The sequence below is a fragment of the Serinus canaria genome, chromosome 28, assembly GCF_022539315.1.
Source record: "Serinus canaria isolate serCan28SL12 chromosome 28, serCan2020, whole genome shotgun sequence".
NCBI lineage: Eukaryota > Metazoa > Chordata > Aves > Passeriformes > Fringillidae > Serinus > Serinus canaria.
The window spans coordinates 2,568,568-2,595,421 of NC_066341.1; the positions used below are offsets into that span (position 1 = coordinate 2,568,568).

At 50.6% G+C, this 26,854-nt stretch overlaps 3 protein-coding genes across 15 annotated transcripts in view; 2 read left to right on the top strand and 1 right to left on the bottom strand.

Annotated features, from left to right (window-relative positions):
• Positions 1-16,700, top strand: part of CELF5 (CUGBP Elav-like family member 5) — a 36,891-nt gene extending 20,191 nt beyond the window's left edge. For 2 of the 7 annotated variants that reach the window (XM_030232966.2, XM_030232967.2), the window contains exons 4-13: positions 4,189-4,317; positions 4,867-4,946; positions 5,898-6,044; positions 10,924-11,068; positions 11,668-11,814; positions 12,019-12,081; positions 12,169-12,252; positions 13,275-13,418; positions 13,514-13,678; positions 14,534-16,700. In XM_030232966.2, coding sequence (XP_030088826.1) covers positions 4,189-4,317; positions 4,867-4,946; positions 5,898-6,044; positions 10,924-11,068; positions 11,668-11,814; positions 12,019-12,081; positions 12,169-12,252; positions 13,275-13,418; positions 13,514-13,641 — 1,067 coding nt within the window. In that variant the 3' untranslated portion in view covers positions 13,642-13,678; positions 14,534-16,700. Of the gene's footprint in view, positions 1-4,188; positions 4,318-4,866; positions 4,947-5,897; positions 6,045-10,923; positions 11,069-11,667; positions 11,815-12,018; positions 12,082-12,168; positions 12,253-13,274; positions 13,419-13,513; positions 13,679-14,533 lie in introns of those variants that run through there. The other 5 variants (XM_050986219.1, XR_007780308.1, XM_030232968.2 and 2 more) reach the window with 5 other exon arrangements.
• Positions 16,701-16,880: 180 nt separating this feature from the next.
• HSD11B1L (hydroxysteroid 11-beta dehydrogenase 1 like) lies at positions 16,881-24,585 on the bottom strand. 7 transcript variants are annotated; one of them, XM_050986238.1, is made up of 9 exons: positions 23,774-24,585; positions 22,613-22,726; positions 22,388-22,483; positions 21,635-21,765; positions 20,346-20,457; positions 19,887-19,978; positions 18,217-18,310; positions 17,735-17,900; positions 16,881-17,508 (listed from the first exon to the last, which is right to left on the bottom strand). In XM_050986238.1, the coding sequence occupies exons 3-9, from the start codon at positions 22,470-22,472 to the stop codon at positions 17,337-17,339; spliced, it is 852 nt and encodes a 283-aa protein (XP_050842195.1). In that variant the 5' UTR covers positions 22,473-22,483; positions 22,613-22,726; positions 23,774-24,585; the 3' UTR covers positions 16,881-17,336. The 7 variants fall into 7 exon arrangements, with proteins under 7 accessions (XP_050842195.1, XP_050842194.1, XP_018777358.2 ...); XM_050986237.1 differs by having other exon boundaries at positions 23,734-24,585; XM_018921813.3 differs by lacking the exon at positions 23,774-24,585 and adding an exon at positions 23,571-23,662.
• Positions 23,405-26,203, top strand: MICOS13 (mitochondrial contact site and cristae organizing system subunit 13). The gene is made up of 4 exons (XM_009096881.4): positions 23,405-23,467; positions 24,611-24,767; positions 25,501-25,552; positions 26,011-26,203. The coding sequence occupies exons 1-4, from the start codon at positions 23,439-23,441 to the stop codon at positions 26,106-26,108; spliced, it is 336 nt and encodes a 111-aa protein (XP_009095129.1). The 5' UTR covers positions 23,405-23,438; the 3' UTR covers positions 26,109-26,203.
• Positions 26,204-26,854: the final 651 nt, after the last annotated feature.

Here is a 26,854-nt window from a genome sequence, read left to right on the forward strand (position 1 = left end):
TGCTCTCTGCTGGGAGCCTGCAGTGCCAGGAGGAGAGGGGCAGAGGAGTTTGTGTGCCTGTCTGGAGCACTGGGCTGCAGTGATGGCTGTGAAGGTAACCCAAGCCTTCAGCACTGCCCAGGGACAAGGAAGCTCTCTCTGCTTCCAAGGAGATTTGCTGCATCCCATCCACAGCCAGCAGCTGGCTTCCCTCTCTCCCTGATCCTGCCTGCTGCTGGCCAGATGACCTGAATTCACTGGCTTTGTGGGAGCTGTGTCCAGTGCTTGTGTGCTCTCCCTTGGCCCCAGCATTCAGCCTCAGCCCCTGGTTTGTTCCCTGGTACCTCCAGCAGCAGCTCTGTGCTGGCCCCTCCTGCTGCCGGTGCCCAGAGCACGTTTCCATGGGAACTCGACAGTCAGAGATCACAGTGAATTTCCCTGCTTGCTGGACAGCACGGGAAATTGCCAATCAGAGGGTGAAAAGCAGGAGCTGTAGAGAAAGTGAAGGGGGAAACAGCAGGAGGGGAGGGTGTGCTGTGCTGAGGAAGGGAAAGAAGAGCTTCCACTGCTGCAGGAATCCCTGTGGGGAGCTGGGGAACGATGGAGCTGATGATCTGAGAATGCCAGAGGGTTTGGGATCAGCCTCTGAGAGTGCCAGAGGGTTTGGGATCAGCCCTGAGAGTGCCAGAGGGTTTGGGATCAGCCCTGAGAGTGCCAGAGGGTTTGGGATCAGCCCTGAGAGTGCCAGAGGGTTTGGGATCAGCCCTGAGAGTGCCAGAGGGTTTGGGATCAGCCCCTGAGAGTGCCAGAGGGTTTGGGATCAGCCCTGAGAGTGCCAGAGGGTTTGGGATCAGCCCTGAGAGTGCCAGTGGGTTTGGGATCAGCCCTGAGAGTGCCAGAGGGTTTGGGATCGGTGGTTTTAGGATCACCCCTCAGGTGGAAGGGTTTGCAGCACTCCAGCCCTGCTGGGGAGGGATGAGTCAGCCTGGATTCCGTGGGAGGGCAGCTCTGTTTGGAAGCTGACGGAATCAAGAGGATCCCTGATCATGGGTTGGGCTCCAGGATGCAGAGGTAGAGGTCAGCAGCAGAAAAGCCCTTTCAGAGATCCCCAGCTGCTGCAGAGGCATCCAAAGGGAACAAGCTGGATCATTTTCCTTCATGTGATCTTCAGGAGCAGGCTGTATGAAGCAGGATATTCACTATGAAAAAAAATCTTATGTTGTCAGTGCTTTCATTCCCTTTACTATTGCTCTTCTTGGTATTCAGAAAATATTCCAAACCCATAGGTGTGTGTTTGTATTTATATTTGCCTTTTTAGCTTGAGTCCTTAAGGTGTCACAGGTTTAACCTGTGCTGCATAGCCAGGAAGACTGGCATGGTTTTTTTCCTTCCAAATTTCAAAAAGGAAAGCTGGAATTCTCACATGAAGGCAGGACGTCCAAAAGGTTCTGTTAGTGAGCCCTGTCAGACAGCTGAAGACCTGGAAAGCTGCAGGGATGGAGCAGTCACTGTTTCAATGGACTTTTCCCACAGGGCAGGGTAAAGAAAAATGCTTTTCATTCAACAGAAATGGTGTGAGGAAGAAACCACAGGAATTACCCAGGAAATCTGAGGGGGCTCTGAAGGAGAAAATAATGAGTAACTTGTAATTTGATGTTGATTTGATTGCAAGGTGTGGGATAACTCAAGACATCTCAACACCCCCTGCCCCAGCCAGCCAGAGGTCCCTGAAGAGAAGGGCAGGACCATCAGGTGCATTTCTGGCTGTCAGATCTCAGCCCACAGTTATTTGCCTGCTAGTTCAAAGAACAGAGGATTATTTCACAGCACCTAAAGTCAGTGCAAGTATTTCCCAATGTATTTCTCCCCTTGTTGATGATTTTTTAAGGAGTTTGCCACCCAAAGGCTGCAGCATGTCTGAGTCAAGGCCTGGTTGCAGCTGCAATGGAGATTCAGGGTAGAGGAAGGAGGAACCCTCCAGACCTCCAGTGTCCCCTGCCATGGCCAAACTGGGCTCACATCTGACACCAGGTGATGGCAGTCACACCACAGAGCTGCTGCTCCTTTAGTTTTCATGCTCTTCTTCACTGCCCAGTCAATCTGTTCCTGTCCAGTCCCTTTTTTTCACCCTCTCTGTTCCAATCTGATTTTTCACCTCCTCTGTGTGCTGTTTTCTGGTTGGTTTGACCACCAGCACTCCTGAGCTGGCCCTTGTGGGGGCAGGTGCTGTCTGCCTGCTCAGAAGGCAGCTGAACAGCACCTGCTTTATGAACTCCTGTGCCCTGGCTGGGGATTATTTGGCATCCCAGTTTGAATGGACTCAATCAGCTGAAATAATGTCTGCAAAGGCAGCCATTACCATGCAGGTGCAGGAAGGAATGTAGAAAGAATCACAAGGAAAACAGAAGGGGATGAAATTCCCATGGGTGTAGTTACCCAGGGGTTCATGAAAATAAGGAAGCTGGGAAACCTGGCTTTAAAAAAAATATGCAAAGCCATATATTTCAGCCACTTGTAGTTCTATAAATCAGGAGTCTCTGCTTGGGAGTGGGTTCAGAGCCACTTCTAACACTTCATGTGTGTGGTGCAGGAGAGCTGTGCCTGGCTGAGCCCTGCTGGGGCTCTGGGCAGGGTGAGGTGACTCCAGTGGTGTCTGCAGCCTGGGTGAGTGTGGCTGTCTGCACATTCCTCTGGCTCACTGAGGAATTTCGTTCTGGAAGGCCCCCCCGGGGGGCTGGGGATGTCCAAGTGTGTTCCAGGGCTGTGTGAGTCCATTAGTGCTGCTTGTGTGCCTCTGCTTTTCTGTGAAGGGCCCATGGCACGGGCAGGTCCTGCCTGGGTGTTCTGAGTGCATCTGTACCTGCCTGAGCAGCAGGGAGGTGCCTCCCTTCCTTACCTGGTGGGCATCCATCCCCTGAGCCAAGAGGAGCAGGGCAGGGGCTGGGGGCAGCCTGGGTGACAGTGGGAATGTGTCATGTGCCATCCTTGCCTGGCATCCCTCCACAGCACCCCCCTGGAGCTGCTGTGCTGCTGTAGCTCCAAGACCTGTTGTTTTTCAGGTCAGTGCACTCTGAGGCAGAGAGCAGCTCCCTTGCTATTGCCCCTGTCACATTGCATTGCTGTGTGTGGAGCCAGCCCCTCTGATCCTGTCGCTAACAATAAGGAATCCTCTGGCACTGCTGCTCCAGAGCCACCTCCTGACACGTTCCCTCCTGTGGGTCCTGTCCCCCCACCCAGATCTGGGCCAGTGGGGGAGGATTAGCTCTGTTTCCTGGCAAAAACTGAGCCGGGGATTTTGGTGTTGTGCTGTTTTGCTGCTGTTCACATCAGGCTGGGGAGGATGCTGCCCCAAACACTGCTGTGGTTGTTCTTGGCTGGACAGCATCAGCCATGGGATGGGCTCCTGTGGGTGCTGAGGTGGGGAGAGAGTGGGAGAAGGCATTCTGCAACTTCCTTGCCTCCACACTTACTTACCCATCCCAACAAAACCATGATCCTCACTTGTCTCTTTGAGGAGGAACCCAGAAGGAGGCTGAGCTCAAAGTCCTGGATGTGTTGGCCACTCTGCCAGCTCCCTGCCAGTGTGACATGGGTGCACAGTGCCACTGGAGACAGGGGAGCAGGGACCATGGAGCTGATTTGGCTGATCCCACAGTGAGGCAGATTGGGACCCAGGCTGCCAGGGTTCATCCCAGGCCTGGGGAGACAGCTGGTTAGGGTGGAGTGGGGAAGGGCAGATGGAAATCAAGGTGCTTGGTTACATGGCAGCTAAGGACATGGTGGGCTTGGAGAGAAGGAAAAGGAAACAGAAGTCAAAGGTTCTGGAATGTATCCCCCTGCCTGGGTTGGTCTGCTGTGTTACCTAAGGCACCTGTTGGACTTCACCTGCTGATCAGTAGAAATTGGATTGCCCAGACAGTTTTTTTTTTACTATTTCTTTTGGATTATTCAAAGGAAAAGGCTCATGAGTGAAAGGAAATTATTAAACCTTTGTTTTCCATTGGGGAGGGTAGGACAGGGGAAGCCACACAAACCCTTGAAGGTGTGAGACCCTGCATTTTCACCCCTGGAGGCATTTTAGCCAACAGCAAACCATTTCCATGCCAGGCATGTTTTTAACAGCAGGCTGTTTTGTGTATAAGTGTTCCTCTCCTCCTGCTCTGGACTGCAAGCCTCATAGAAGGTTGATGTTTCTGTGTTTGCCCCTAGGGGACAGGAAGCTCTTTGTGGGCATGTTAAATAAGCAGCAGTCTGAGGATGACGTGCTCCGGCTCTTTGAACCGTTTGGGGTCATTGATGAATGCACGGTGCTCCGTGGACCTGATGGGAACAGCAAAGGTGTGAACCCTCTGTGTGTCTGCCCTTTGTCCCTGCCCTGGGTGGTGCTCACCGGCCTCACCTTCCCCCTGGGCACTCATTCCCCTCCCTGTATTTAGGGGAACCCATAAACCAGGAGTAGGGAGCTGGGCAGGATCCCTCTGCTGCCAGGAGGGGTTGGGGAAGGTGGGCAGAGACTGAGGGAGCAGGAGGAGAAGCAGAGCAGGGTGAGTGGCTGAGCTGTCAGGGTCACTCGTGAGCTGGGGCTGCAGGTTGTAGTGTTTGTACCCACAATGAGGAGCCCACAGAGGATTTGGGGAAGAGGTGATCAGGGGCAGGGGTGGAGATGGTGTCATCATCTGTAGAATATATCCTTGAAGTAATAATTTGAGACCCTTCCTCTTTTTTCCAGGATAGAGGACTTGGGATGAGTCATCCTTTTTGTTCCCTGCTTCCTTGGGGTGGCTTTCCTTTGCCTTACCTGAGATACAGACACTGTCTCTTGTGTGATGGCACTTTCACAGCAGTCCTGTCACTGCAATCTCCTGTGCTCTTTCTGTCCCTTTCCAGGCTGTGCTTTTGTAAAGTTCTCATCTCACACAGAGGCTCAGGCAGCAATCCACGCCCTCCATGGCAGCCAGACAATGCCCGTGAGTATAAGGCCAGGGGACCTTCCCTCTTCCTAATCCTTGTCCCATTTCCCTGTTCCAGGGACCTCCCCACACTCTCCAAAAAACAGGGCAGGTTCAACAGCAGTGTCCACTGGTGTGGCTGGGAGCTGTGTGGGTGTGTGTGTGCTCCACTCAGAGTGACCATCCTGTCCCCTGGGCTGCTCTTTGTGCCTGTGCTCCTCCAGACTGGGAGGGACAGCACAGCTGTAAAAGCTAAATAAAAACAGAGCCAAAATTCAGGCCATGATTTTGTCTTGGAAACAGCTACCTGTTCAAAACTGAGCAGGGTGAAAGCTGACAGATCAGCCACATGGGTGGTCAGGGCTCCAGTGTCTGAGCACTCCTTGGCTTCTCTGATGTAGGCAGTAGAGGAGGCCCCTGGGGCGGGCTGGCTGTGGGTGGGAACCCTTTGTGCCTGTGGGATTGTGTGGCTGGAGCTGTGCAAGTGGAGCTGCAGCTGTGGCCTCATCTCTGGCAATGTCCAACCTGAATTTGGGGCACTTCATGGACAAGACAGTGCCCTGCTGCAGCCAGGGAATTCCCAGCTGCCAGGAGCTGCTCTGCCTGTCCAGCCAAGCTCATGGTGGTGCTTGTGGCCATCGATGCCCCGGGTGTTCCTGGCTGCCCCATCACCTGCTGAGCACAGGCAGGGATGTGTGCATCCACACTGGCTGCTGTGTGAGGCTCAGGTGTGAGGGGAAGGGTGTGAGAGGGAAGGGCTGGATGGACAGACAGATGGGGAAGGACACAGCCCAGGTTCCAGGCAGCTCCCCAGCACTTCCACACCAATATTTGCTCTTCTGCTCCTCCTCCCACTCCTCTCTGCTGCCTGTCCTGCCCCGTCCTCCCTTGGCTGACCGCTGACTCTCTGGCTGTCCCACGCCTCTTCTCCTCTCCTGCCTCCTCTCTGTCTCCTCTCTCTGTGCCTAGGGCGCCTCCTCCAGTCTAGTGGTGAAGTTTGCTGACACAGATAAGGAGAGGACCCTGCGCCGTATGCAGCAAATGGTGGGGCAGCTGGGCATTTTCACTCCATCTCTCTCCCTGCCGTTCAGCCCATACAGCGCCTATGCGCAGGCTGTGAGTATCCGCGGGGGAGGGGGGGATGCAGCCCCTGGGACACCTCCAAACTCAGCTCCTGCAGCCGTGGGAGAGCTCCCCAGCACCTGGCTGGCTCCTTTCAGCACTCAGCTGCCTCGTCTTGCAGAGGTTTTGGAAATGGGGGTGGCAAGGGGGAGCTGGAGGCTCCTCAGAGTGAGCCTGGGATTTCTCTGATGTTGTTGGAGGTGTTGGGAACAGGTCAGTCATGACCCATTTCCTTTGTGGCTTGTTATGAGGAGAGCTCAGAACATTGGTTCCTGCAATACCAACCTGTGAACCCTTCCTCTGGCTCTGTGACACAAATGTGTGTCTCTCTGGGTTTGGAGCAGCAGGAGGGCTCTGGGACCCAGCTTCACGAGCTCATTTCTCTGCTGAAATTCCCAGGAGGGAATTTCCCCCAGTGCTGCTCTTGGCTCCCAGGTTCTCTCACTTGGCCAGTGGGACTGTGGAGTTTGCAAGGTGCTGGAGAGGGAGCAGTGGGGAGCAGAGAGCCAGAGGTGTTTCAGCAGCCTGGCTGTGCTTTGGGTTTTAGTGAGAGAACCTCCTTGCCTTGGAGCTGTGGTGGCAATTGCCATTGATGTTCCAGGTAGGTCCCAAACTCAGCAAGTCCCAGCTCGGCTGTGGTGGAGCATTGTTTGGGCCTCCTTGGTGACTGTCATCTTCAGGTCTCTGCTGCCAAGTGTAAAGCCCACAGAAGGAGGCTCAGAAATTGCTCAAGGCATGAGAGATTCTTGTGTTGACAAAGAAGTCAAAAGGAGATCCTGTTACTGATAGTAATGTCCTAGGGGGGAGTGCAAATAAACCTGTTGTTGTGTATGTGGACACCTCTTCTCCTCTGGCTTCAGCAGCTCCTTGATGTGCCTTCCTCCTCAGCAGAGGAGGAACTGCTTCTCAATTGTTGGCTGTTTCTTCAAAGATTCCCCAGAAACTGCCAAATGCATTTCAAGTGTGTGGCAAGAGTATGGATGAGAAAAAAAGGGAAATATATATGAGACTCTGTAACTTTGAGGAAATTTTCAAGCCAAACAAAGAACTGATCCATCACAAATTATTTGAAGAGCCCTTTGTGACCAGGCACCACCTTTTGCCAGGATCCCTCTTTTCTGTCCAGCCCAGGAGCCAGCTGCACCTGAGGGCAGAACTGTAGCCAGCCATGAGATGATCATCCAGGTGTGTCTCCTGCTGTCCTAGAGATGGCCCTGACCTGGGCATGGTGTGGTGGTGAAGGCAGGGATGGACCACACAGTGAGGTTATGGTGCCAGGAGCTGCTTTATCAGCTTGGGGTCCAGGCTGTGTAAGGAGCAAGAGCAGCAAGAGCTTCCAGACTCAGCCTTTTAATCTTCAGGAGCCCTGCTGATGCCAAGAAGGCAGTCAGGTCTAAGCTGTGCCTCCTTGCTTGTCTGCATCTTCTTTCTCCTCAGTTGTGTCTGTTACTGTGTTTCTCTCTGATTCTTCACTGGCCTTCCCTCTGTGACTTTGTTTTGGCTTTCCCCTTGACTCAAGGCTCAGCCTGTCTCCCACTTTTTGGGGATTTTTTTCCTTTTACTTTCCACTGGGTTTGGTTCTCCTATTTTTTTTTCCCTGAGGCACTGTCCTCACACCTGACTCTTTCTCCTCTTGTACCGTCCCCATCTTTGGTCTCCCTTCTGGAGGAGAGATCCCAGCCAGACCTCACACACACAGTGCCACCACCAGAGGGAATCAGCCCTTTGGAATGCCACCTAACATCTCTGAAAGTGGGGGCAAAAGAGATTCAGCATTTCCATGCTCAATCTCCTTTTGGTTCCTCAGAATGCTCTGCCATGGGCAGCCCTTGGACCTCTGCTAAGCCAGGGCTCAGGGGAAGCCCAAAATCCCTCATGCCTTCCTAATTCTGGGCTTGGAGGAGTAAATGTTGCACCCAGGGTCCCTCCAGGGCTGGGAGATGCAACTGAGCTTTCTAGACTCTGAGCATTCTGGACTCTGAGCATTCTGGACTCTGAGCATTCTGGACTCTGAGCATTCTGGACTCTGAGCATTCTGGACTCTGAGCATTCTGGACTCTGAGCATTCTGGACTCTGAGCATTCTGGATTCTGAGCATTCTGGACTCTGAGCTTTCTGGACTCTGAGCATTCTGGACTCTGAGCATTCTGGACTCTGAGCATTCTGGACTCTGAGCATTCTGGACTCTGAGCTTTCTGGACTCTGAGCATTCTGGATTCTGAGCTTTCTGGACTCTGAGCATTCTGGATTCTGAGCATTCTGGACTCTGAGCATTCTGGACTCTGAGCATTCTGGACTCTGAGCTTCTGGACTGAGCTTTCTGGACTCTGAGCATTCTGGATTCTGAGCATTCTGGACTCTGAGCATTCTGGACTCTGAGCTTTCTGGACTCTGAGCATTCTGGACTCTGAGCTTTCTGGACTCTGAGCATTCTGGATTCTGAGCATTCTGGACTCTGAGCATTCTGACCATTCTGAACCAGACTGACAGGAGCAAGAGCTGCTGGGGTGAACTGGTGCATCAGAGGCATCACAGTTCTTGTAGCCATAATTTCATACCCAGCAGCTTCCTCTCCCTGTCCCCACGGGGTTTGCTGTGTTACCAAGCCAAAGTGGTCCCCAGGGGTTCAGGAAGAAGTTTGGAGCCTGGGTTGTTTTTGGTTTGTTTTCAGTTGTCTGTTTGAAATTTATATTAATAACCTTCTTCTTCAAAATCTATCTCAAACATGAAATAATCATACACTAAGTTCAGTCTAAAGTTATTCAGATCTATGCAAATATGCAAAATAAGGTGCTTAAAATGTCAAACAGTGCATGTTAGCTGAAACTGTATGGAAAGTCTCATCTGGGGAGTACAACTGGCCAAGCATCTGAAAGCAGTTTATTTCAGTGCTTAAATCAGGTTTTGATCCCAGGTGCTTCTACAAATGAGTTCATTTTATTCAACAAGTTAGTTCAGGTGGATTCAGGGAAAAGTTTGGGAGCTGAAAAAAAAATTATCAATAAAAAAGAGGCCTTAAGTCTTAAAAAAGGAACTAGAGCAATTTGCTAAGTGCTTATAATGCTTGAATATTTCTTGTATATCATAATCAATTAGTTCCAAACACAAAACATAATTTGTTCTCACCTCCCCTCCTTTTATTTGTCTGATGGTTCATTATGGTAATTTTATGTAAGTGATGAGAACGGTTCCAGAGTGCCAGTTTGGTGCTGCTGTAGCCTTGGTCCAGCCAGAGCCCAGCACAGAAATGAGAAAAGAGATCAATATTCACCTAGTGAGTAGGAAATGTGTTGGTTCCTGCACCCTGGAGTGGGGACAGGAGCAGGAGCTGGTGGGGCTCTGCCCCAGGGAGGCCACGTGTCACTGCAGCCCTGGCTCAGGGGGCTCCCAGTGACAGGAGGGGAGCCAGGGATGGTGTGGGGGTGAACAGAGAGGTGGGACCAGGGCTTCTCCTTTCTGGAGTGGCACAGGAGTGACCTCTGTGCTGTCCCCCTGGCCCAGAGCCCCATGTTGGGACGGGCCTGGGAGCACTCACCCATCCCCAAAAAAGGGAAAGCCAGTTTCACCCCATGGCTGACAGAGGCAGCCCTGCCATGAAATTCCTCTTCTTTTTGTGCCAAAGCCATGATCAGCTTCTGTGTGAGGAAATTGGGAGGTTTAGCCAGCCACAAACCTCTCACAGTTTGCAGATCCTCCCCCTGAGCTCAGCTGCCTTTCTGACTTCAGCCCTTGGTGAGGGCTGGGTTCCTGGAGAGTTCTGTGCTTGTATTGCAGAGCAGACAGTGGGGTGTGGCAATGTCAGGAAGAGTTTTGGTGTTTCCTTGGGTTTTGCCCCTTGGGTCACCCCTCAGCTCCTCCTGAGGAACTCAGGTTTCCTGGGAGCCATGCCTGTGCCTCCCCTGCTCTTCTTGCTCCATGTGAAGACAGAGCTGATAAAGGGCTGGATAATTTTGCATCCAGAGCTGAGTCTTTTTTGCACTGCACTCTGAGGGCATCTTATGCTCCCACTGATGGTCAGATAGGACCAGAAGGATTTTTTTTCTTCTCTTCACCCTCCTCCCAATCCTCCCACTCTTCCTTCTGTGCCGTGCATCTCTGCCTTGGCAGGTGTGTCATGGCACCATGAGGAGCTGATGTCCCCCAGCCCCAGGGTGCAGACCAGTGCCAGGGGACAGCCTGAGCTCAGGGGTTCACGGGCCAGAGCTCTGAGGGAAAAGCAGGGCATGAGAACTGGGCCTGGCACAGATCTCTGCCCGTGCCAGAGCAGGATCTGCTCCTGGAGGCTGGGCAGAAGCAGAGGGGTCTGGGCCCTGTTCCTCGAGGCAGAGCTGTGTTATTAAATCTGCCACTGTCCTGGCAGAGAGGGGCCTGTGCCTGACAGTGCAAGTGGGGAGATGGTGCAGCTGGGTGCCAGGGGCACAGCCCTGACCTGCTGTCTCCCCTCTGCAGGAGCCCTCTGAGCCCCAGGGCCTGTTCTGATGCCCTTGCCCAGCTGAGTGAGCCACAGCCCCTCGGGGCTGCTGGCCCACGGAGAGGGTGAGGCATGGGGGTGCCCAGCTGTGACCCTGGCTTTGTTCTGGGCTGCCTCCTGAGCTGTGTCCCCTGCCTGCAGGACAGGGTGGCTCTCAGGGGTGGCCACTGTCCCACGCTGGCAGGGACAGCAGCTGTGTGAGTGCAGGGACCTCGTGGGCCCTGGCAGTGGGGGAGCACAGCCACCACTGCCCACCGCAGCAGTTCTGGCAGTGTCAGGGGAAGCTCCAGGGCAGGTGGCAGGACCTGGGGGAGGCACCAGTCAGGCTGCTGTGCACAGCCTCCCCCAGCTCTGCAGGGCCCTGGCAGAGGGAGGCCCTGACTGCACGGTCCTGCTTTGCAGCTGATGCAGCAGCAGACCACGGTTCTCTCCACCTCCCACGGCAGCTACCTGAGCCCGGGCGTCGCCTTCTCCCCGTGCCACATCCAGCAGATCGGGGCCGTCAGTCTCAACGGGCTGCCAGCCACTCCCATTGCACCAGCGTCAGGTGAGGCCTCCCCCAGCAGGGAACCCCTGGCCCAGCACTCACAGGGCCCCCCCAGGTCAGACAGTTCTGCACCTCCAGGGCAGCAGCTGCATGAGCTCGCTGCTTGCCACCCTGCAGCCTCTGAGCACAGCATTCTCTGCTCTCACAAATCCCTGCAACCCCCCTGACAGCCTCCTGTGTTCAGCACATCCTCCTGCCCTGTGGCTGTGCATTCTTGCTGCAGTGTTAGTAAAGGCCTGGGTTCTCAGCATTGCATTTGGCTCAGATCAGCAGTGCTGCTGTTCATGATCCTCAGCCCACAGCAGTAATGCCTGTCAGAGCAGGCATGTGTCCTGCCAGGTGCTGTGCAAACCCAGATCAAAGATGTTCTCCCCCAAAGCTCTGACAGCACTCAGGACTGGCAGTTCTTCTCACACTCTTCCCACTAGTGCTGCCTCTTCATTTTGTGAAGGCTCCAGCACCAGTCTGTCATCTCCATGTGCCAAATAGAAGAGTTAATGGCTTCATACAGAGCAGTCTTGCCAGGCAGGTGGAAGGGGGGAGCAGGGGCTTTGTGGGACCTTGACTTTCATGGGCTGTCCTCTCTTCTTGTTCTCCAGGGCTACATTCACCACCTCTCCTGGGAACAGCAGCCATGCCAGGACTGGTGGCACCCATTTCCAATGGATTCACTGGCGTGGTACCATTCCCAAATGGGCATCCAACCTTGGAAACAGTTTACACCAATGGCCTTGTGCCATATTCAGGTATTGAGAGCAGTAAAAAAACCTCCACCATGCAGAGACCTTTGGATCTGCAATTAGCTCCTCTGGTCTGGATTCCCCACACTTTTGTTGCTCCCTCCCAGCCAGGAACTGAGACTCACTTGGGGGCGAGGGTGGGAAACAACATAACACACACACAAACACTGAATGCACGAGTGATTCCCTTTGCTGTGTTTTTCTCTGCAGCCCAGAGCCCTTCAGTAGCAGAGACTTTGCACCCAGCCTTCACAGGAGTTCAGCAGTATGCAGGTACCAGCTTCCCTTGTCTCCCTCAGGCCCTTGTGTGGCTGACCAGATCCTCAGGTAAATGGTTTGTTCTGTCTCCTTGGGCTACAGCTGTGTATCCAACCACCACCATCACCCCCATTGCACAGAGCATCCCTCAGCAGCCTCCCATCCTGCAGCAGCAGCAGCGAGAAGGTGAGGACCACACTGGGACTGGGGGTGTCCAGTGGGGGGGTGGGATTTGTGGAGCTCATCTGCACAGCAGAGCCAGTGCAGAGGAGACAGCACTCGTTTTTGTCCACTGATCTTTAATGCTGGAGCTGGGGTATGGAAACAACCACATGTCTGCAGTGAGTGGGAAGGATCTCAGGATGTTTCCTGACCTCACATCTGGCCAGATGCTGCCAGGTGCAGAGGGACAGTAGGCCCTGGAACACCTTTCACACCAAAGGGGATGAGAGTCAGCACCTTCCCAGGGGCAAAGAGCACTCATCCCCCTCTTTGCTGGTGCCAGAACCACAGTGGAACCAGTCAAAGCAGCCTCTCCAATGTGCTCTCCTCTCATTTCAGCCTTCATAGCCTATTGAATTTATTTTCAACTTACTTCAAAATTGGCTTGAATAGAATTTGGGGGCAAAGGCATTCTCTCTCTGCACTTGATTGGTAGAGCAAGTGTCAGCAAGAGAGCAGCTTCTTGTGCTCCCAAGGAGCAAGTGAAGGAGTGGCCAGGACCAGGTCAGCCCATAAATTGGATGTGTGGCAGTCCAGGAGGTTTCCAGTTAAGGCTGTGGATCCTGGACTGAAGGCAGTGCTGCAGGGAGTGCTACAGCAGCAGCTGTCACACAGCAGTGTCTGCCACTCTCCTGGGACTGGGACAGCTGTGAGCTCTCACCTCAGCTGATTTCCTTCCAGCAAAACAGCACCCAGACACTCACAGAGCTGGTTGTGTCCAGCACCCTGTGTAGGAACTGGGCAAGCTTTGACAGAGAATCTGCTCTCCAGAAACTCTGGTTTTGTAGAGAGTCTCCCAGTTGCTCTTTGAGAGCCCTCAGATCCCTTGATGGACAGTGAAAGGGACAAGCAAGGGGAGGTCAAAGCAGAAGGAGGCAGTGCTAGGGCTCTCCTCCAGCGCTGTGCTGTGAGTTGAGCCCGTTTCTCTTCCCCTGCCCTTTGGGGGCTTTCTGTTTTGTCCTTCTCCATCACCCCCATACCTGCAGGTCCTGAAGGCTGCAATCTCTTCATCTACCATCTCCCCCAGGAGTTTGGAGACAACGAGCTGATGCAGATGTTCCTGCCCTTTGGCAATATCATCTCCTCAAAGGTGTTCATGGATCGTGCCACCAACCAGAGCAAGTGTTTTGGTAAGTGCAGGCAAGGGAAGCGTGATCAATAACAATGACACACTGGGCATGGCACCAACAGTGCCATTGTCACCCATCCTGTGTCCTTCCTTCAGGTTTTGTGAGCTTTGACAACCCATCCAGTGCCCAGACTGCTATCCAAGCCATGAATGGCTTCCAGATTGGCATGAAACGCTTGAAGGTCCAGTTAAAACGGCCCAAGGATGCCAACCACCCCTACTGACAGCAGTGAGCAAGCAGGAGTCACTTCTGCAGCACAGGTAAACTGTCCCACAGCTCTGGCCAGGCTCCAGCTGCTCCCTGCAGAGTGGGAGCCCAGGAGTGGAGGCAGTGACAGCTGGGTGGCCAGAGCAGGCCTGGAGATGATGGCCAAGTTCAACAATCATCAATCAGGCAAACTTGTGGCTGTGGGCAAGCCCAAAGCCAAGCCAGAGAGTCAAGATCAGGGTCAGGTCTGGGGAAGGTGAACAGGGTCAGACAGAGTCCAGTGATTGCCAGGCAGGTCTGTAATGACAATAATAAACATCAAGGTGGGAAACCAGTCCAGGGGTTGGAGCCCAGGTAATGAAATCCATGGACAGCACAGGTCCATGGGCAGGTGGAGACTGGCACTTCCACACTCTGTGTATCAGACAAAGGCTGATGGCACAGGGCTGTAAGGAGACTCCTGGAGCTGTGGGCAGTGTGGACAGACAGTGCAGGGGCTGCTCAAGTTCATCAAGGCGTGTGAGTGCCCTGACAGGCAGATGGTTCCAGTGGCCTGTTTGTGGTCTAAGCAAGGTTTTAATCTCCTGTGCAACTGCTCCCAAAAAGCTTTTGACTGCATAAAAAGGTATTACAGCCCAGTAAGTTAGTGTGCAAACAATGCTTGCTGGGGTAAGAAGAGACAATCCCATGAATCACAGGGATCACAGAAAAGCAGAGAAAAGGTGAGACCCTTGAAGGGCTGCTGTCCAAGAGCCAGCTCCTGCCAGCCTACAGACGGGGAGCAGGGGAGGGCTGATCTGATCTGGGTCAGTCCTCCATGTTTAAGCAGCAGCAGCAGCTCAAAGCCTGAGGTTTGTACAGTTGTCCTCCTAACCTCCCAATTCCCTCCCTCCTCCGTTTCTGTTCAGGTGAAAGGAAAGTCCAGAGGAAGAATTTCTGCTTCAGGTTGATTTTCAGAGAGGCCAGTAAATTTATCGACTCTTTTGACACCACCCCTTTCCTTCCTCGGCTTCCCACCTTTCCCACCCCATCTTCCTCCTCCCCTCCTCTCCAAGACATGCAATTAAAGAGAAGGCTCAATATCTGCCCAGGAGGAAGATTCTTGCCACGACTGGACTCGCATATTTGCTGCTAACGTGGTGCAAAGCAAAGGGACCAGCAAACCAGCAGCCCCTGGGACACGGAGCTCTTCCTCTCGGGGTGTGGCTGGAGAACATGGACCAAGCAAACCCATGGTGTGTCTCTAGGTTACTGCAGTGATGTGTGGAAATTTACTTCCGTCCCTCCCTCCCTCCTGCTCTGTTTCTGGCCCTTTCATAGATAACTATAAATATATACAGTCTCTATTTTTTTTTTAAACTAGCTCACAGGACCAAACTTTTCCATTCAGAGAGTGACTGCTTGCAAGAGGTATTGGAAATTAGGGGTTTGCCTTTGCAACAGTGTCTTCTCAGCATGCACTGCAGATAGGCCTGAACATTTTGGAGAGAGGGAGCTGGAGGTGGGTTGGGGAGAGAGAGAGAGAAAGAGAGAGAGAGAGAGAGCACATCTCTCTGCTCAGCACAAGCAAGAAGGAGAAATACATTCCTCCAGCATTAGGGCACAGTCAGCTGCTCAGCTTGAGTCACTCCTCCACCTTAGCACCAGCCTGGTTAAGGATCTGGAGAGCTCTGTCTTACCTTTCCAAGGGCTCCTGCAGACAAAGCTCCTGGGATGTGGTGCCAGCCCCTACCCCGAGCACTCCGTGATTAGGCTGAAAGCACAGGAAACCAGTCCCCTTACTGAGAGGAGCTGCACTGCCTCCCCACACATGGCACAGATCCGTGTTTCACAGCTCTCCATGGCAACTGCATTTTCTGATGAAGGCAGGAGAAGATGAGAGTGTGAGCAGATGCAATCTCCAGCACAGCTAGAGGAGGCTCCCAGGGGCTGCACACTGCCTCCCTGTGTCGGATACCAGCACTGGGGAGTGGGCAGTTCTCCTTCCAGATGACACAGGACGTTTTCTCCCTCTGAATTCAGCAGGAGGACTCTCCTCATGCACCCGCTGCAAAGCTTTCCCCAGCAGATGCCAGGAAAATAGGATGAAAGAGGGTTCCATTCTGGGATTTTCCCCCCAGCACCCCCTCCAAGAGACAGAATTTACATTATGCAGCATATACATATATATACACACATATATATATATGTAGGGACAGCTCTATACACTATATACACAAACTCTAAAGCACAGAATGTAGTTCAGAACTGGATTTTAAAAAGATCCCCTGGGAGTGGGGGGGTGTGTGTATCATCCTGACAAGGCACATCCCTTGAACAGTTTGGAACAGTCTCTTCAAGTTTCTACAAAAGCAAGGAAAGGAAAGCAAGGCAGAATGGACCAACAAACCCCAGAGTGATTAGGAATGAACGATTTCAATATTCAGAGTTTGATAAGGTACCACAAACATTGGTGTGTGTGTGAGGGTGTGTGAGCACATTGAAATAGGGACAAGAGAGTTGGTGGGGCAAAGTTGGTGCAATTGAAACTGAAGTGAGCTATGGGGATTTTGGAGAATCTCGGCCAACTCTCATTCTCCTCCAGTTTGCCCTTTGTTCAGGTGTTTGTGGCACAGTCCTTGAAGTACCCTCAGATCTCCTCAACCACCCTTCTGTGTCTGACGCTGAGAGTTGATGAGAGGTGAATGAAGCTGTGAGAGTCTGTGTGTTTCTATAGTCCATGTTTACTTATTGTAAATACCATTTTTATACTTAACATCTATTATGTATGTGATTTGTATAATGTACTTTATTTCTGCTACAAGTAATTTCATGAAGTTTAAACTTAGTCTAATTTTGAACAAAACAAAAAAAAAAAAGAAAAAATATGAACAAATGCAAAATGGGAAAAAAAGGACTTTGGGAATCCTAGGTCAGGCTGGTTTAAAACAAGCATTTACAGTTTCTTCCATCACAGTTACTGATGTGACTGTACAATGTTACAGGTGCGATACAAGCTTTGTCAATGTCAAATTCCTCACTCTGGTCAAAAAAAAATCCTAAATTTATTTAATAAAAGTTTTACTTGCTAAGTAACTGGAGCTCTACTTCCTGTTGTTAGTTGCACCTGCTTTTAGGTAGTGCTTACACTTGAAGACATTGCCAAAGCCCTGGGCTAATTTAACAGGGTGCATGGGGTCAGCAAACAGGCCTTGGCCCACAGAATCCAGGGGACCAGTATTTCATCACAGAGGAAGCATCAACACATAACACCAACACATTAAAGACTTGTTTAATTAAAATAGAGATAAGAATTCTACTTAGAGGAAGCAAGAGGGTTCAGGGAATCCAAAATGAAGTAGTGGAGGAGGATGTCCCAGGAATGTACAGCCATTCCAGGACATCCTGTGCAGACAGACCGGGTTAAAGCTGGGCTGAGCAGAGGCTGGATGCAGTCAAAGCACACAGGTGAGGCTGAAGGAGGAGGGGAGATGGGAGGAGGGCTGAGAGTGAACAGAGGGAAAGATCTCTGACTGATGGGTAGCAGCAGCAGAACTGTGGCTGAAGCATGATGACAGAGCATGAGTCACGTTAGGAAAAGGGGACTTTGCCAGCCCTGCTGCCCTGCTCCTGCTTGACAGCAGTGGTGGTGTGGGATGCTTAGTGGGATGGCAGGAATGGGATTAGAAGGGCTGTAGAGTGAGACTGGGCATCCCTCAGGGGCTGCTGTAGTTATAGAAAGTTCCGCAGCACCCGGTTCCCGCTGTGGGGGAACAGAGCCCAGAGGCAGCAGAGCTGCCGCAGCCACCGCGGGTAGAAAATCTCGTGCGCCCGAGCGGCTCCGCCCCGGACGATGGCGAGCGCGGCCTCGGGAGCGGGGGAAGCGCTGAGGAACACTTTGCCCCTGCAAGGCAACGGGCACAGGGTCACTCAAAGCAGGCAGCCCCTGCTGGGCTTCGAGCTGGGCACGCTGACCCCGCAGGGCTCTGCCTGCTCCTGTTCCTTAAGGAACACCCCCTATGGTGTGCCCAGGCAGGTGCCCTCCCCCCAGGCAGAAGCACACACCCTCTCAGAGCTGCTGTGCATTGTTTTGCATGTTTTCAAGAAGAGATGTGTTCCTGCAGACAAACCTGGTGTACTCCAGTGCTGACTCAGTATCAATCAGGCCCAGGATGCACAGTGTCACTGACACATCTCTGTTCTGCATGATGAGCTCGTGGCGCAGGGAGCTGAAGAATCCATCCAGTGCAAACTTGGTGGCAGAGTAAGAAGTGGTGAAGGGAGTGGGCATTTTCCCTGGTAAGGGAAAGAGAGAAGGGAAAACCCCAGGAAAACGGGTGTAAGGAGGATCCATGGAGAGACGATGCAGGCTTTGTCATACTGTATCAACTCATGTTCTGTTCAGGTGAGTCTCCCTTTATGTAAGTATATTAGAATACATTTGACTATATTATTACATATTTATTATAATATTGTTATATACTATGAAAAGCACAGTTTGAAACTGTGTTTAGGAGTTGAACAACAGAGAAATATGAACAGTACATATGAACAGTACTGGGAATCATTGTTTCCACAAGGCCAGCACTTAACTCCAGGTAAAGTCCCCAACCTGTGAGGGAAGAAACAACCACCAGAGCACCTCTGTTCTTCTCCAGGGTGGGAAGAGCCGCTGTTGCAAGGGCCACATAACTCAAAAAATTCACCTGGAATGATAAATGTAGACATGGAAGAAGCAAGAGGGTGTGTAAGCATGAGCCAAGAAAGTCAATAGAGTGGTCAGAAATGGAAAGGAACGCGGTTTGGAATTGCCTTTTCAAACATCAAGTGAAAAAAATAATCTGTAAAGACGGGGGCAAACATTTCATCCATGAGTCTTTCAGACTCCAGAAAAAGCAGTGAAAAAGATCCAGAGCAAAGGTTATTCCTTTGCTTTAACATACAGATTTCCTGACAAGTTACATTGTTTTTCCCTGCTTTTTGCTTTAAGGTTTTCTTTACTCTGCAATCCCTACCAAAGACACCAGTGTCAGTTTGCTCCCCTTCTAAATTTCTCTTGACTGAGCTCAGACTACAATGAGGCACAAAATTCAGCATCTCTTCAGAGCTTGACTGCTCTCTTAAATTATATTAATATCTTACCTATGTTCCTAAGTTCCCACTCTCCAGCAAAAAGCCTCCTTCCAAAATGAAACAGAAACTAGTATGACCCACCTAAATGAAGAAGACTGAATCAAGAAAACAGCTCTCCGTTTCCATGGCCCCAAAACCTGGCACCAGGATGATTCTACAGGAAAATTCTAAATCTGTGAAAAGAGACTCAAATGGCAGACACCATTTCAAACAACTTTGTGTTCTGCAATTGTGCACATGCCATAGACCAGTAGGAAGTGCTGGCTGCTCACTTAGAGACTTCCTGAACTAAACACAACTGTCTGGAACTGCCCATCAATCCTAAAGCCCTGGGCTAAAGGGAGGTAAGAAGGACAGAAGGAAGAAATCTGAAGTTCTTCCTAAACATTCCTCCTCACAAATCAACGTCTGAGCAAAACACCTCTCTAGCAACAAAGCCTCCAAACTGCCTGACTTCAAAGAGAAATGAAGTAAAAGGATTGTTCTCAACCACTGCCACAGACTTGGATTTGCCTTGGAGCTTCCCAAGCTGTCCCAGTGTCAGAACCCAGGACATTTCTCTGGCTGCCCTGGAGGCTCAGAGACCTTGGCACAGAGCCCAAGACCCCTGTGCCTTTGTTTTAGCCCTTGGAAAAAACAATTGCCAACCTTTATGTGAAGAATTGCAAGTCAAGAAAGTTTAAGTAGAATAACAGTTTGTCATAGGGTGAAAAATAGATTTTTGGGATTTTTAGAATGGGGGTCCGGGGTCCCAAGATGGAGGAATTTGGGCGTGCCTTGTCCTTTTTCCTTCTCTTCCTAGCCTCCATCTTCTGGGTGATGTTGGCATCTTTAGGTTGGTTTAGAGTAGAAGCTCACTGTCTAACATAGGTGATGGGTATTGGGAAGTTATTGTAAATAGTGCACAGGTAGTTTTTAGTATAAAAACACCACCCCACAAGGACGGGCAGTGTACCCAACCTGCCAGACAGATAAGAAACAATAAACAACCTTGAGAACAAAAATAGAAGAGTTGTGACTCCTTCTTTGACTGCTGGGCTGGGAAAAGAGACTTTCTAAAACATCTCAGGGTCACTGTGAGCAGCAGAAGTGCCAAGGTCCCAGGAGGAGCCAGGCTCAGGCAGTTGCAGGGGAGCTGGGGAGCCTCACCTGCAGGAGCCAGCGCGTGTATTGCACATCCCCAGCCCACTCCTGGAAGCGGTTGGTGCCAATGTGGTTCAACACGAGGTAATCCAGGCCCCCTTGGAGAGCAGAAAAGGCAGTGACACAAGGAGCCCATCCCTGACCATCAACCAGGGAGCTCAGAAATGCCAGGAGGGCTCGGCCACTCCCTCAGGAGGCTGGAAGTGCTTTACCATGAAGACAGATTGCCCATCTGGGAGCGGCTTTGGCTGCTCCTCGGGGGTAGAACTGAAAGGAAAACTGTTTGACTTGGACAATAACTCCCTGAAATGATGTTTCAGCATGATTCAGGATCAGAACTTAGCTCTGGTGGTATATTTATGGCATTAACACCTTTCTCAGTTCAGGGAACTGAAGCAGGAAGCTCCTACCAGAATGAGAACTGTGCACACACCTGAAAGCCAGAGAGATGCTCAGGATGCTTACCCAGCTTTTGGACAGCAAACTGAACCACCCTTTCAGGCTCTGAAGGGGAAGACATATCTGCAGGGATGTAAAATGCTTTCTTTGCTCCGAGTGTCAGGCATTTCTCCATCACCTTGAAAAAGAACACACCCCAAAGATTAAACTATTTGGAAAAAGAATAGGGCAAAAGGGCACTATAAAGCACATACTACAGTCAGTGAGAGTCAGTTCTGGACAGAGACACACTTTAATTTAAAATTTAGTGCTGTTTGGGCTCATTCTGCATCCAGACTTTGAATCTGCATCCTGCAAAGAGTTACCTCTATTAACTGTCTGCTTAAACAATCTACTTTGGGACAGGATCAAGATTCACTGGAAAAAAAAACCCAATCTTCTTCAGGGGAAATCTTCTGGAACAAGGGTTATGCTTTACATTAAATTCTTCTCTTTTTTCCAAAATAACTGGAAAATAATTCATCTTTCATAACTTCTTTGCTATGTTGAGTGTGTGAATGTGCCTGACAATGATATGCAGTTTTAGATATTTGCTGAAATAATGCCTTCCAGTCATCGGAACTATTATTATGCTCACTGTCCCCAGCTCACCTTTGGCACCATTTCACAGTGAAGAACTTTGCTTGGAAGTCACACATCCCCACAATTAAAGAGTCACCCTTTCTAAATATTGTCCCATTTCATAAAGATGAAGAAGTCTCATCTGTTGGAGTTGGTGAAAAGGCATTTAACCTACAAAAAGTCTTGAGTTTTTAACAAAACAGCTGCAAATAGAACAATTTGGACTCTGAAAAGCTGCACAATATTGCACAGGAATTGTAGTACATGGAGTATCTCCAATTGAAGAGGACCCATAAGTATCATCAAATCCAAATCCCTGCTCCTCACAGGACTCCCTCAAACCAAACCCCATCATTAAGGATGTGGCCCAGATGTTCCTTGAGCTCTGACAGGCTTGGTGCCATGACCACTGCTCCCTGGGGAACTTATTCCAGAGACTGATCACCCTCACAGTGGAGAACATTTTCCTAATGTCCAGCCTGAACTTTCCCTGATGCAGCTTCACACCATCCCCTCATATAAATAAATAAATAAATAAATAAATAAATAAATGTTCAGGCAGTTAAAAGCTCAGGAATTGTATTTGTATTTTCTTGTACAGGCCAAATTCTCTTCTGGATTTATGCTTGACAGTTCTGAAAGAAAATCTATCATGCTGACAACTCATTTTTGTGTTGGTTTGGTAAAAGCCTGAATCTCTCATGTCTTCCCCCATACAAGGATGAGGTTCTTACCTTCTGCAGCACAGCTTCCCTTCTGGCAGTCAACACAATTTCAGCACCAAATCTGGCATAGTGATATGCTAGCTGCTCTCCAATCCCAGCACTGGCTCCAGTCACGAGAACACGGGCACCAGACAGGCTCTCTTTTTTATGGGAAAGAGAATAAAAGATACAGAAGTAAGTGAAGAAAGCAGTAGAGGAGCTGCCCTTAACTACTGGCGGAGCTTTAAAGAAGAAAGATGCATCTGAGTGCTCAAAATTCCTGGTGCTTCTCCACAACTAGAAGAGGCAGGACTGGTGATGCAATGACATGATGATGCCACCTAGCCGTGTCTTGTTTTTCACCTTCTGAGAAGCTGTACAACATAAACCAGAAATCAGGCTATGTGCCTTCTGCACATCATTTAGTCTTTGCCATCAGTCTGGAGACACATCAGCCCTCTTGTGCCAGGCATTGCACATCTATAGAGATGGTTCTTGAATTTGAACCAAGGAATTTACAACCAAAACATAAAAAGAGCAAGGCAGTATCAAAGTACCATTTTTTCCCCGACAGAGACAGCAGGATCCCTGCTCTTAGATCATTTAATCTTCTTCTTTGTTTCAAGTTTCTCTTTGTTTCTGGGAATGAAACATTGCTTTGGGGCCACCAACGCTAGTAAGACTATGGGCAGGAAGGAGACCATCAGTCAAAGTTTGGAAATTCAACCTCTTCCCTTCTGTGACTTATATTTCAGCTTGAAATCATCCCCCTGGCGAGCCTACCTGGGTTAAAGTCATCTTTCCAGAAGAAAGCTATGAGCCCAGCTACAACCCCTGTAGCACAAAGCACTTTTCCAATTGGCTTCATATCCGTGCAAGCTGTGAGGAACAAAGTGAAGTCTTGAAGCTGAGCACTTCAGCCAAAATAATATCGTGTTCTCCTTCCTCTGATGTCTGGAGCCAGCCTGGGAGAGGCACGTCGAGGCTTTTGTGGAACCGAGAGCCCACCTGAAGGGTCTTTCCCCTGGGAACCACAGCCACCTTGGTCAATAGTAAAAAAGATCTTTCACCGGCAATTCCCACAGCCCTCTGCACTCAGAGCCAGCCTCCACATACGCAAGCCTACAGGAGAAAAAATACCCTTCGTGTCTCATCTTAGAAAACTCTTAATTCATTAAGGACTAACGACAGCTGGCAGCAGTGACCCCAAAGCAGCCGGATCTCGGGAGGAGGCGGCGGCAGAGCCCACGGGACGGAGCCGTGTCTGGATAAGAGCAGCAGGATGATCTGCTCCGCCACCACGCTGCGACACAGCGCGACAAAACGGGCGGCGGGGACAGCGCCACAAAGGCGCAGGAGCCGCGCTTGGCCCCTTCACAGCCTCAGCTTGGCCCGGCCCCTTCAGCCCTGTCCAGCCCCCTCACTCTCCTCACACTCTCAGCCCTGTCCAGCGCCCTCACTCTCCTCACACCCTCAGCCCTGCCCGGCCCCCTCACGCCCCTCAAGTCGTGCCCGGCTCCTTCAGTCCTGCCCGGCCCCCTCACGCCCCTCAAGTCGTGCCCCGTCCCTCTCAAGCCCCTCACGTCCTCAAGTCCTGCCCTGCCCGGCCCGGCCCGGCCCGGCCCTGCCCTGCTCAGCCCTGCCCCGCCGGGACCCCTCAAGCCCCTCACGCCCTCAAGTCCTGCCCGGCCGGCGGGCTCCCTCAAGCCCCTCACACCCTCAGCCCTGCCCGGCCCTCTCCCGCCTACCGTCCCCGTCCCCCCCCCCCGCCCCTCACGCCGGCGGCGCGGGCGGGGCCGCGCGCGCACGTGACGGTCCCGGCCCCGCCGCCGCCATGGCCGCCCGCCTGCTGCCCGCTGTCAAGTGAGTCCCGCGGGCCCTGCCCTCCCTCCCGGCCCGGCCCTGCCGCACCCTCCGCACGGTGTTTCACCCCCGTACTCCCCGCCCGCCCCTCAGTGCTCGCTACTGTTCTCGGCTCGTCCCCAGGCCCGCGGCCGGCCCTGTCCCTCGGCTCTGCTCGCCTCGCCCCGCGCCCTTGGCCTCGCCCGCCGCCGCAGCTCCCGTGTGTGCCCGCACACCCCGGGACGGCCCCGCCGCTGTCTGCGGGCGGACACGGACACGGAACAAACCCGGGAGCAGCGCGGGGCTCGGAGATGCACGAACACCCACAGCGAGGCAGTGAGATAGGGTATCCTTGGGGGCCAGCAGTGCATTTCAGCAGAGAAATCGCTTTTATCCAAAATGCATGTGAATACACGACTTTAAAAATTGATTCTCTCTTCTCAGCTCTCTTGTATCTGTCGTATGTCCTACTACGACAGTACCGCTGTCTGCCAAGTTTTGGGTTGTTCGCTTGTACAATAGCTGTGGCTGTTTTCTTAAAGGGAAAACATCTCTCTGTGAGTCTGGGGAAATCAGTCACCTCAGATCTCTTATTTATCAATAAATGCCAAATATTCTCTTCCCATCTTCCCTTTTGTAGGTTGCCATCACAGCTGTAAAATTGGTGACTGCACACCATGCAGGGAAACTTTAAAAGCCTTGGCCGTGCAAATGCCGTGGCCAGGTGTTCACTGGGCTGTGATGAGCTTAACAAGACATTGGTGTCTGTCAGATTTATTAGATAAATACCAGATTTATCAGGAAGGATTAACCTGGATGGCTCACCCACTGCAGAATTTTTTAGTTGCTTTTAGCAGAGGAATGTGCCAGTGATTCTCAGGCTTTAAAAAGTGGCACATGCTCATGAGGAACTTGACACTTTCTCGTTTTTATATTGAAAACCATCACTGATAAAATGTGAATTAGGAGTAGTTTCAAGGGGCTGACAGGGAATAGTTGTCCTGGGAAGGCAAGGAACATAGGTGGGTATTTTTCTGTTGATTTTTACTAACAGTAAGCCATGAGGTTTCTTTACTGATGTCCTCTTTGGCAGTCACAGCCACTGAGAGAGATGCACTGAAGGTCAGAACAGGAACTGAACTGTTGTGCTTTCAATTCTTTCAGGTTTCTGTTCAAAGGAGGCCTGGCTGGAGCTGCTGTGTATGTGGCATATGACCAGGGGCTGCTGGGCAGTGGTATAGAAGGTGCTGAAGCACTCAAAAAAGCTCAAGAAACGCTGCCTCCAGCTATCCAAGAGTGGACAGATTACCTGGGCTGGGAGGTAAGGGCTGCTCAGGTGATCTCTGTAACACAAACACCTCCTCTGAATCAGGAAGAGAAAATATGGGGGTGATATTCTGGTTCCAGTGAGGCTGGCAGGAGTTTTACTGTGGAAACTGGGTTTCACATGGCAAATATTTTGAAGAGGATTGAAATGGAAGGCGAATAAAATGCTAAATTTGGGGCAGAGACATTGCTCACAGATGTTATTTCAAAGGGGAGGGGTAAGCAGCCTATGCAGGGTCAAGGGGGGACTGCAAACATGCTCTGGGAGTTGTTTCACTAGGGAGTTTTCTTCTGAAGGATCCTACTTGTTTTTAAGAAAAACAAAATTTTATCCTCCCAATTTTTCACATTGCTAACAGTTTAAGTTGAATTTAAATTGCTTGAAGAAGCCCCTCCTCTATGAGTAGTTCTTACTTTTAAAAATCCTCAGAAAATAAGGGATCTTTGCCTAAAGTTTGAGATTTTTCATATTACAAACAATTACAAACAGAGACAGCCATGGAGATGCTTTTTCAGGAGCACCTAAATAATATGAGCTACCTTTTGCACCTACTTTATATTGCAGGAAAGAGCAAAACCCAGACTTTAAGCATCATGTCTGGTCCCTTTTGAGGCTTATGGCATCCAAGTCTTTTTGAGATCTGAGGTCAAGAAGATTTGCCAAGGTGATGTGAATTTTAAGTGAAATCCCTCAAGTGCTGATATTTTGTCTCTCTCTTTCTTTCTAGCTCCCATCCACTCCAAAAATTGACTTTTCCCTCTCTGCTTCCTGGAATAAAGGTAAAATAACTGCTCACTAACTGAGTCTGAGCTCAGTTTTTGGCTTTTCAGAAGGGATGAGCATTCCTGTTGTTATTAAAATTTCAGACATTTTTGTTTGAAGGCCAAACCTATAAATACCTAGTAATTAATACCTATACTAGGTTATAAATACCTAGTAATATATAGGTTTTATGGTGCAGCTAAAAGTCTTCATGTAATTGTGGGGAAACACAATCCACAAATAACTGTGACATGTCCAGCATCACCCATGGAGTCTGTGGCAAGGCCAGAAATAAAACAGGACTTAAAGAACTGAGCTCAGTCCTGTAATTGTCTTAGCTCATGTACAGACCCTGAGGTTGGAATTTCTGTGTCACAAACGCTCAGGGTTTAAAGAGATCTACAGTGGTGTTGGAAATTGGGAAATTTGGCTTGAATGATGATCTTGGGGTAATTCTTCTCTGCTTTGCTTGCAGGAGTGCACAGAGTCATGTCTGCCTTGTCTGCAGCTCCCAGCAGGGCCTGTGAATACACAGTGGAAGGTTGGAAATATGTGAAGGATCTTGTGAAATGAACACGTTCTCCAGGGCTCAGGATTCTCTCAGTCTCCACCTCTGGAGGGCAGCTCAGCCGTGTAAGGGCTACAATAAAAGACTTTGGTGGAACTTCCATTTGTATTTGGGTTGGTTTTAGCCTACAGAGTGGAATAATTGCTTTGTCTTAGCACTGATCCAAGACTCCAGGAATCACAGATAGTTGTGGTGAAGTGATGGCCACGTGCTGAGAACAGCTTCTGTTCTAAAGCTTGGAAATTAAATAGATTATTCTGAAGCTGAATTAATCTTGAAGGTGAATGCCATCTAATGCAAACCAAGACAACAAGAGTTCAAAAAAAATTCAAAAATCCAAGGTAACAGTAAAAATGCTGTAAAAGATGGCCTAGGAGGATTATACAACACAGGGGAGAGTAACTGAGCAAAGTTTATCTGCATGAAACCTTTTGTTAGCTTGCACCATGGCCCAGTTGGCAGCCTGTGCACATTTTCATTTTAAGGTGGATGAAAACTTTCACAAGGTCACTTTTCAGTCACAGCCCAGGCAAATGTAAGGAGCACCAGTGGCCTGGAGGGCACCACTTGTAAAATAAAATTACAAATTGATTCTGTGTTTTTAACCCTCTTTGATAGGGTTGTTATAATTTCAGAATGTGCCAAAACACAGCTGCAGAACAGGGAGCAGCAGGAGGGGGGAGCAGGCTGAGTCCTTACTCAAGTAAGGAAGCAAATAAGAACATGAGGATGAAGGATTTGCAGTTTTGTT

Coding starts and splice junctions, on each gene's coding strand:
- MICOS13 (XM_009096881.4), top strand. CDS start 23,439: ATGGCCGCCCGCCTGCTGCCCGCTGTCAA. Junction 23,468..24,610: donor CGCCTGCTGCCCGCTGTCAA/GTGAGTCCCGCG, acceptor CAATTCTTTCAG/GTTTCTGTTCAAAGGAGGCC. Junction 25,553..26,010: donor CTCTGCTTCCTGGAATAAAG/GTAAAATAACTG, acceptor CTTTGCTTGCAG/GAGTGCACAGAGTCATGTCT.
- HSD11B1L (XM_050986238.1), bottom strand. CDS start 22,472: ATGAAGCCAATTGGAAAAGTGCTTTGTGCTACAGGGGTTGTAGCTGGG. Junction 21,766..22,387: donor GAAAGATGACTTTAACCCAG/GTAGGCTCGCCA, acceptor CCCATAAAAAAG/AGAGCCTGTCTGGTGCCCGT. Junction 17,901..18,216: donor GGTTGTTTCTTCCCTCACAG/GTTGGGGACTTT, acceptor TTCCCTTACCAG/GGAAAATGCCCACTCCCTTC.